This window comes from Perognathus longimembris, chromosome 2, assembly GCF_023159225.1.
Source record: "Perognathus longimembris pacificus isolate PPM17 chromosome 2, ASM2315922v1, whole genome shotgun sequence".
In the NCBI taxonomy this organism is placed as follows: Eukaryota; Metazoa; Chordata; class Mammalia; order Rodentia; family Heteromyidae; genus Perognathus; species Perognathus longimembris.
Window position 1 is genome coordinate 100,740,619 of NC_063162.1, and position 10,247 is coordinate 100,750,865.

At 39.6% G+C, this 10,247-nt stretch overlaps 1 protein-coding gene across 1 annotated transcript in view; it reads left to right on the top strand.

The window, feature by feature from the left end:
• Lamb4 (laminin subunit beta 4) overlaps window positions 1-9,770 on the top strand; it is a 90,287-nt gene extending 80,517 nt beyond the window's left edge. The window contains 4 exon segments of the mRNA XM_048339790.1: window positions 393-531; window positions 3,059-3,232; window positions 4,680-4,833; window positions 9,033-9,770. Of these exon segments, the coding sequence (XP_048195747.1) occupies window positions 393-531; window positions 3,059-3,232; window positions 4,680-4,833; window positions 9,033-9,172 (607 nt within the window). The 3' untranslated portion in view covers window positions 9,173-9,770.
• The last annotated feature ends 477 nt before the right edge of the window (window positions 9,771-10,247 follow it).

Consider the following 10,247-nt stretch of genomic DNA (forward strand, 5'->3'; position numbering starts at 1 on the left):
TTAAAACCCCCGTGAATAAACATAGCCTGAAACACAATTCCTCTCTTGCTCTCAGTGGGGCCTCTCGGTCCCCACCCCCACTCTGATAAGTTATTTCAAGAGTGCCATGTGTGGTTCAGAAATTAGAAGGTTGCAGTTGAACAGTTTTTATGGGCAAAGAAACCATATTTGGTAGGAATCAGTATCTACTGGATATGCACATGTGTTGTTATTGGCATTTAAATTATACCTGTTTCTCAAAATGAAGAGTTGAGCACTTTGCTTAAGAGGAATTTAAATTGACTTTATAAATAATTCACTACAGTTTCTGGTTGAGTGGAGTGAACTTTCAAGGTGAAGTAAATAAATAATTGCATATTTATTTAATCTGATATGTTAATATCTAACCTTAGGAAAGCAGCAGATGGTCTATTAAACCTTGGCAAAACATTGAACAAGATGCAACAAGCTCACATCACCCAAGGACAAATGAACTCTTCTATCACACAGCTGACTGCTGAGATAACAAAAATAAAAAAGAATGTACTGCAGGTATTTATCTTTTTTTTTACACTAACCTGAAATAGGTTTGATGGTGGGAATAACAGAGTGGTTTTTAAGGGTGCCAGTGCCACACTTGCCTTACCTGTCTGATGGGATAATTATGAGGGCAAATTAAGATGTTAGTGGGTTTCCTTACTTTATTGATGTTCTATATTCATGTGACTAGTCTTGTTGCTCATGTTACTGAGAACATACATTTGAAAATTCTCTGCAGAAGCCTTCCATTCATCATTTCATTTAGTTCTAAGCAATTCTGGAGGAAGAGACAGCTTGAAAAGGAGGAAACCAAAGCTCTGGAAGGTTCATGCGACAGCCTCAGGTCACACAGTTAATTAACTGTAGATCTGAGCCCTTCTGGAGAGAAGTGGCTGTAAATGCTCATAAACCACAGAAGTAAAGAATTCGTTGTTCCATGGTGTTGTGACTAAACTTGCATGACTTCTGTAAAATACTCTAAACTAAAAGATTATCTCACCTAGAAGAATTGTTCTATCCAGAGGCAGATGGGAGCAGGACCTTGGTTAAGCCATACCTCAGTACAGAAAGAATTCCAGAAGCTGGTGGTTGTACCAGGACCTCATCTCATGGTGTGAGGGCTTTTCTTCCTCAGTTGCATCCTCTGTCATAGCCCCTTCCTCACATTGTTGAGAGTTACTCAGTCTCTAGTCTTCAGTTTTTCTTAGATCTACTACAGACATCTTGAGAGAAAAAGCAGAAATCAACAGACAAACAACAGGAAAATGATTGCTAGAAAGAAGTTACATACATAAAAGCAGGAAAACAGGAAGGCCCCTAGGGTTTTCTTTTCCAGACACATACTGTAGAATAGGAGTTGGCAAATATAGCCAAATCATATGGCCTATGGCTGCTTTGCACTGTAGCTGCAAAGAGTTGAGGGGTTGCAAGGAGTCTATAAGCCATGTTTATTATCTATCCCTTTACATAAAAAGTATGCAGATGCCTTCTCTAGGAAAACTCCCACATATGCCCAAGGATATGGGAAGAGATTTCTATATCTAAAAATATAGCAGACTGATACCCTAAGGAACCTTCCTAGTTAAAAGAACTAAAACTATTAGCTAGGATATTTCCATTTTTAAATACATGGATGAATTCATAAGAAACCAAAGACATCCTCAGAGACCAAAAATGACAGGGAAAGATGAATGCAGAGAGCTAATCAAGCCCTAATCTGACAGCAGCAGAAGGCACCTGCCACTCTCTAGTGTACTGCAGCCTTTCAGTTCAATGGTTGCCATGCCAAACAGAAACCAAAGCCAACTTGACGTGACAAGTTCTCTGACCTTCACAGAAATGGGAATCCAAAGCAAAAAAATACCTCAGCTAAATGCTGGACACTCCCTCCCTCTCTCAGACACATACATATGCTCACACATATACACACACACTCACATACTCTCTCTCACTCTCTCTCATTCACACATACACACATGCCACAGTCAATAAAGAATTTTCTTCTGGCTGGGTTCTGATGGTTTGTACCTATAATCCAAGCTACTGACCAGGCTAAGATCTGAAGATGGGGGTCTGAAGCCAGCCCAGGTGAAAAAAATCCTTGAGACTCTTATTTTCACTTAACCAGTCAAAAGTTAGAGCTGGGTGTCTGACTAGAGTGATAGAACACCACCTGTGTAAGTGAAAAGCTGAGTAAATGCACAACGCCCTGAGCCAGCCCAGGCAGGAAAAACTCTGAGACTCTTATCTCCAATTAATTACCCAAAAGAAACTAGAGTTAGAGCAGTTGGCTCAAGTGGTACTGCGCTAACCTTGAGCATTTAAAAAAAAAATAAAAAACTCGGGGACAGTACCCAGGATCTGAGTTCAAGCCTCAGGACTTGCACACAAACCCATAAAAGTCAAGTTACAGAAATGTACACTGTATTTTGCTAATTTTTAGGAAACTATATTTTGTTATGAATTCTTCATAGATTATACTATAAAGTCTATAAGACCCTGGGCACCTATAACTCACAATTGTTATCTTAGCTAATCGAGATCAGAGGATCACGATTTAAAGCCAGCACAAGTAGCAAAGTCCAGGACACTTTTCTCTAACTGACCACCAAAAAAAAGTGGAGCTGTGGCTCAAAGTGTAGAATACTAGCCTTGAGCACAAAAGCTCAGGGCCAGCAACCAGACCCTGAGTTCAAGCCCCAGGACTCATTAAAACAAAACAAACAAAAACATTAGATTCAGAAGTGTGGCTGCCTTTGGTGTCAGGGGAGATTAAATGGGATGTATGTTTCTGGGGCTTTGGCTCATTTGGATACCCTAAAAATGGTTAGTTTAGGAACATATTTATCATAGCTTCTTTTAGACCCTTCTGTATGTCAATACTTTCGTAATAACTTTTTCTTCAATCAATGCAACAGCAAAAGTGATGACACTAGTTTCTTCTACTTTCACATACAGCTTTTTTCTCTTTTGAGGAATTAATAATAGCATATTTTTTGTTTGTCTCATTAAAAGATGTTCCCCTTCTGTTCAACAACAGGCAGAAAATCAAGCAAAAGAAATAAAGAACAAACTGAATTCCACAAAGCAACAGCTGGAGCTGGAGGATGAACTGACCCTGCTGCAGACTAAGTGGCAAAGGAGTCAAGACCAAGTGGGCAGAGTGAAATCCCAGGCTGAATCTGCTCTTCACCAGGCTGGGGCAGCTGAGAAGGTTACTTTTCCTTTCACTGCCACCCGGAGCAAGCAGGGCTTCTTGTAAAGGACCATCCTGGAAGCCCAGATTGTTGTGCCATTCCTCAGCGTGTTCATTAAAGCTGATCCATGGCATATGCTCACTCGATCCTAGTGCAGAGAGGCCATGTGCCTCAGAAGACTACACCTAGCCAATCGCGTCACACTGTTACCCCTCCATATCCCCTTCCTGGTATTCTCAGCAGCCTCCTAGTCACATAGGTCATTAACCCAATTTTTCCTGATTTTTTTCATACTTTTACAACTTTGGTTATTTGCCCCTTAATTCAACCACATAACATATACAAAGAAAGTAGTATATTTTTAAAAATCACCTACCAAAGAGATAGATCAAGTGACAGACTTGTGTGTGAGTTAATTAAATGGTTATGGTAAGTGGCCCATTATTTAGGTTGCTGAAAGAATCTATCAACTCATCTTCTTAGCAGGAAATCTTTTGTTGATTAAATAGTAGCTTGAACAAAAGAAAAATGTTAGTGTTTCTACAACTGGCCTGTTCTCTTGATTTTAATTCCTAATGTCTAATTTTCTACTAGCTTGGGAGTTGGGGAGTTTCTATAGAAAAGGTATTCAGGAAAGGGCTTCCTTATCTCCCATATCCTGTCCATCCTCTGCCTGGCTCTATCGTTTGCTCATCTACTTTCCTTCTAGGTTGTCAGTCACATGAGTTTGATGTCAAATACTGGTATTCTGATTTCAAGAGAGAGTTTCTTACTAACATTCTTTTAAGCCTTCCTTTCTACTACATTTTTTATTTTACCTAACAAGGGATTTTCTGCTTCAAATTTTCATTCTTTAGTTCCTACTTTGAATATATAATGGATTTAACCCAAATGAACCAGAGATTTGTCAAGGGCAGAATGAGATCATGCCTGTCTCCTGTATCTCCCATCCTAGCATAGTGTAGGGTAACACTGGTGCTTCATAGCTGGTTTCCTAAACATGCAATATTGATTGATATTTTGTAGCAAATTTATTTTTAATCAAATGAGTTTTTCTAACATGAAAAAAGCAAGCAATGCAAATAAAGCCTTCTCTGAACTCTCAAAGAGGATCAAAAATGTTAGCTGGATTAAGGGGTCCTCTGCATCTCTTTTGTGAAGGGTGTTTGGAGAATTATCATTGCATATGCACATCCTTCCTAAATATATTCTGTTTGTTTGTTTTTGTGTTTTGCCAGTCCTGGGACTTGAACTCAGGGCCTGAGCACTGTCCCTGGCTTCTTTTTGCTCAAGGCTAGCACTCTACCACTTGAGCCACAGCACCACTTCTGACTTTTTCTATATATGTGGTGCTGAGGAATCGAACCCAGGGCTTCATGTATACCAGGCAAGCACTTTACCACTAGGCCATATTCCCAAGCCTTCTAAATATGTTTTGATGATAGGAGTGTGGCTCTGTTACAGGAATATGTTGAGCTGAAAAATCAGTATGCTATTCTTCAACATGAGACAAGCACCAGAGGACTAACAATGGAAACTTGGGGGCGAGTCAGTCAGCTAAAAGAAGCAGCAGTGAAACTAGCTGAAGAAACAGAGGACAAGATAACAAGGATAGCAGGTATCTATTCTTTTGTCTGCCCCACAGATGTGACTTTGTAACAACTCTACCTTCCCGATAGAGTGTTTATACTCTTCTCTGTTTATCATTAACATAGTTTAGCCCTAAACTAAGTTCACTGAAGAGAGAGGAGAGGACTGGAATTTGTGTTTCAGGGGCTATAAAGTAACAAGTTTCATGTGTGGATTTGCCTAGGAAGGAAGGAATTAACTTCTGCTTTTCATCTATTAGAGCAAATTAAGATTCCCTGTGGTCACCTTGAAATGTCCTCTCTTCAGTTCAATGTTCTCAAATAAAGAAGAGATGTCTGAGAACATTTTGCCTGAGAGGCCAGAGATGTTGCTAAGCATACCACAAAGCACAGGGCAACATGCCCAAACAATTATGTCCAAAATATCAGAAATTGAGGCTAAGAGAGACCCTGCTTTTTTTGTCACAGGCAGGTAACTTTCTCAGGTTAGTATGAGCTACGTTCTAGCACAGTGGGTCACCTCACATAGATTAGTAGACAGTAATAAAAAAATCACTTTTTTTTGGACTTTGATCAAAAAGGATTTTAATCAAAATGAAAATTCTGACACATACAAAGTAGAGTAAACATATGTTATACACAGCCAAAATCGAAGTCCAAATCCTCTTTCCCACTCACATAATTTTTCTGGGCATATATCACTTCCTGATCTCTAGTCCAGAAATACCAATGAGTATATTTCTTTACTCATGGTTATATTTACTGTCTCCCCCAAATTTAAAACCATTTATATTCTATTAGGATATATAACTTTCAAAATATTGAAACAATCAAGACTCTTTACTTACAAATTATAAAATGTACCTTTGTCTTGACATCCATTTATATCATCTCTATGATATGGCAATGAAACACAGTGTAGCTATGGGCCAAATTCAGGAAAAATACAAACCTATCAACACTCATTTTATTTGGGGAGACAATCACAGCCAATATCATGAAAATCAGTTTCTATTATTTTGGGCCATAGGAAAAAAATGGGAAGTATATTTCTGACTTAAGTCAGAGTCCAAACTGTTTCCATTTATCCAAAATGTACAGTTCAGGAAATTAGATTACAAGAAAAAATGTAAATTAGAGAACTCAGACATCCCTGAAAAAGTGATTTCTTTATCTTCTCTTTTCATTTTAAGGCTTTTACAAACTCAACAAGGTTGGGGCTGGGGATATAGCCTAGTGGCAAGAGTGCCTGCCTCGGATACACGAGGCCCTAGGTTCGATTCCCCAGCACCACATATACAGAAAACGGCCAGAAGCGGCGCTGTGGCTCAAGTGGCAGAGTGCTAGCCTTGAGCAAAAAAGAAGCCAGGGACAGTGCTCAGGCCCTGAGTCCAAGGCCCAGGACTGGCCAAAAAAAAAAAAAAAAAAAACCAAGGTAGAAAAAGAAGATTGATTTGGCTGCCACTCAACTCTGCTACTTAAGAAGGGGCAGAGCACCCATTAGGATGAGATATCCACGGGCTCCCTGTGAGGACCTGGGGCAGCACCAAAGTTAACAGATTGAAGGGTGGACACAGCCTGAGGCCAGGGTCCCTCACAGAACTCCAAGTCCTTCAGAAACAGAAGGCATATTTGACATAAGGCTGGACAGTGTACTTGAAAGTTTAGTTGTCTGGGTTTTCTATTTCCTTTTTCCTTTTTGGTGTGTGTATAGTTGTGCCAATCCTAGGGCTTGAACTTGGCTTGGGCTCAGTCCCTGAGCTTTTTTGCTCCAGGCTAGCGTTCCACCACGTGAGCCACAGCTCCACTTCAGCTTTTTGGTGGTTAATCAGAGAAAAGAGTCTCACAGACTTTCCTACCACTGTGATCCTAATATCTCAGCCTACGGCATAGCTTGGATTACAGGTGTGAGCCACCAGAGCCTTGTGTCAGGTAACTAATACCTATCTATTTACTGCATTAACAATTTACCCATGAACTTGATGGCTATAGAAACAATCATGTCCTGTGTTGTTGTGGATGACCTGGGCAAGTCTTCTCTGGTCCCCCCTGGGCTACTCCCTTCAGTGGATGGGTCAGCTGGCCAGATCTTCTAGAGACAGTTGTGGCTCAGATGTGAGAGCTCTGTCCATGGGCCCTGTTGACACTATTTACAGCATGGTGTTTCAGAGTCCATTGAGAGTAAGAGCAAAAGACACAAGTCCCCTGAAGTCTGGCATCCTCCTTGATAATTCATTTCTTCTAATTTTGGCTAGCTAAAACCAACTTGAACAGCCAGTCCAAGCTGGGGAGGCTTGGAGTTGGGGAATGGGCAGATAGACCTACTTCTTGATGAATGGAATATAGAGAATATAGAATTTCTGAAAACAAATGATGGGTGACTAACCGCAATGAGAAGCCATTAATATCACCAGACCTGAAGGGAAAGGGGAAGCACCAGAGCCTTGAAGAAGCTGCCAGAACCCCAGTGACCCTTGACTCATTTGTCAACACATTCCATTGGCCAAGTGTGAATAAAACAGAGGTAAAGGGAACCAGGTGATGTCAGCCCTGGAGGCTGGTGTTCCAGGATATACAACAGGATGACCATATTGACTCACCTGGTGGAAACACGGGGACCTATTTTTTCCAAATATCCTTCCAGGGTGGAATGCCCCTTTCAACCCCAAATGACCTCTATGTGAAAGCCTCTAGTGACAGAACACTCACTACCTTCCACAGCAGCTATGTGGTCTTTGAATAGCTGTGGCTGGTGAAAAAGCTACTCTTTCCACTGAGATAAAGTTTTCCTTCATCAAGGTTGCACCTGCTGCTTTTCATTTTATTTCTCAGGATGACAGAGAACATATCCACTCTGCTTTTCTAAGCTGGCCTTTCAAATACTTCAAAATATCTATGCCATGTGCACTGAATCTTCTTTTCATACAAAACATCACAACTTAAGAAGTTCACATTTGCTCAGAGGACGCAATTTCAGATTCTTTCAGCAGCATGTTAGTTTGACAATAACTCCAAACCAATTCAGCATTCAGGTGTGGTCTTCCCATTGAAGGGAGACATTTGCTCTTGTGCTTCTAGAAGTTTTATTTCTAACTAAGGTCAAGAGTTTGACTCGAAAAGAGTACTTCACTACTATACGTAGCTCTCCATAGATCTTGTATCCACTATGGCATAGGCTCTTTATTCAAGTTTACTAGACTTCTCAAATGTTTGTTGAATGAGGAATGAATAAATGAATGTACAGGTAGATAGGTATGGATAGAATAAGAATGAAGCTCAAAAGGCAACAGTTTGCTTTCAGTATTCATGGCCTTATGTGTCAGCAAGGCAACAGAAAGAAGGGAATAAAAACATCAGCCCTGAGTTGGGAATGTGGCTTAATGGTAGAGTGCTTGCCTAGCATATATGAAGCCCTAGGTTCAATTCTTCAGTACCACAAAAACAGAAAAGGGCAGAAGTGGTGCTGTGGCTCAAGTTGTAGAGTGCTAGCCTTGAGCATAAAGAAACTCAGGGACAGTGCCCAGGCCCAGAGTTCAAGCCCTAGGACTGGCCAAAAAAAAAAAAAAAAAAAAAGGCGGGGGCTAGGAATATGGCTTAGTGGTAGAGTGTTTGCCTTGCATTCATGAAACCCTGGGTTCGATTCCTTAACACCACATAAACAGAAAAGGGTGGAAGTGGCGCTGTGGCTCAAGTGGTAAAGTGTTAGCCTTGAGCAAAAAGAAGCCAGGGCTCAGGCCCTGAGTCCAAGCCTCAGGACTGGCAAAAAAACAAACAAACAAACCCAGCCTTTTCTTACCTGAAAAACTGGAAAAATCTGAAGCAAAGCATATGTTCAAAAATGAAGTTTGAGAACTGGAGATATTATTCAAATGGTAGAGCATCTGCTTAGCAAGAGAGATGCCTTGAGTTCAAACCCTAGTACCACCAGAAATAATTCAACTAATAAGAACCAATATTTGATAATATAGCAAAGCTGGATGTTATTTTATTTCTAATGAATTCTAACTAAATTCTAAACTTTTTTTGGATATAAAAATTTTGGACAGAGATTCAATTTTCCTTGATTTTCTTTTCTGAAAATCTTAAGAAGCCTGATCAAAATATAAACACAAAGGGAAACATACATTCAAAAAAACACACAAACCCTTGCATCTGGCATAATGTAGTTATTGTCTAGGGGGAATGTATCAGCTGCCCATATATCATCCCTTTCATCCTCTTCTTTCAGAGTTAGAAAAGAAGATCCAAGACTTGAATCTAAGTAGACAAGAAAAAGCTGATGAGCTGAAACAATTGGAAGATCAAGTTGTTGCCATCAAAAATGAAATTGTTGAGCAAGAAAATAAATATGCCAACTGCTATAATTAGTGTTCAAGCAAAAACTTGTGCCTGTGTTTCTGGCTGCTGCTGCCCAAATCCAGGTTGAACTTGTAAAATACTAAGGTCAGAATCTTCTCCCTTCCCCACTCCATTTCTTCACTGTGAGTCTGCTCAATGTGACAGGAGGGAGGAACTGAGCCAGAGAAATGGCATTTCCATGTAATTTATATTAGACAAAGGGAAGGAAAGATTGTCTCTGGCTTTTCTCTTTGCCTTCTTTTCTCTTCCATAACTAGAAATAAGTAGGGCATATGACAAGGTTTTTAAAGTTCTTTGCTTACTTCAGTCAAACCTAAAATATTAATACAAGAAAGGAATACATATGGTGGCCTGAACTAGATTTTATTATATTTTCTGTTTATTTTGATTTTCTTTTATTTGTAAAACTATTGTTGTGTTCTGAATAAACATGCAATTAAAAATGAGGCTTTCATATTTCCCCACTTTCCTACATATTCATTCTCTCAGCCAGAGGATTCTATCTTCCTCAAATGATATTGGAACAATATTAAAAGAGATTAATGTTAAACTACTTTTTGCAATTGGTCTGTGGATGTTTTTGCTGTAAAATCTGCTGCTCATTTTTTTAAGAGACTAGCAATCATGTTCTTGTTGTTTAGTGTAAAAGATCAGAACTCTTTTTTGCCTGTATGATTTAGAATAGAGCACATTCTCTTTTTGTGAATGCTTCCCCTCTGAGAGATTATTATAAGAGAGGCTGCCCCACATTTTTTAATAAGAAATAATGTACAACACTGACTTATGAAAGAGGAAGCAGCTTGAGCCATTTCTCTTAATGACTGACTTAAAGAAGTGGGATTTTTAACAAAAAGCCAGAAGATTACACATGAGTAAAAAAAAATTAAGATGTAGGTTATTAAAGAAAATGACAGAATCTTTTCCCCTGCTGATCTTAAAGAACAAAAGGAAACTTTTCTCAAGAAAAGACCACCCCCAGAAGTGCCTCCTGGAGTGTTCAATTGTGATACTCCATTTATCCAACCATGAGACTTGGCATTTCCTTTTGGCATTTCCATTTGGCACCACTGATGAGTGGTGCATA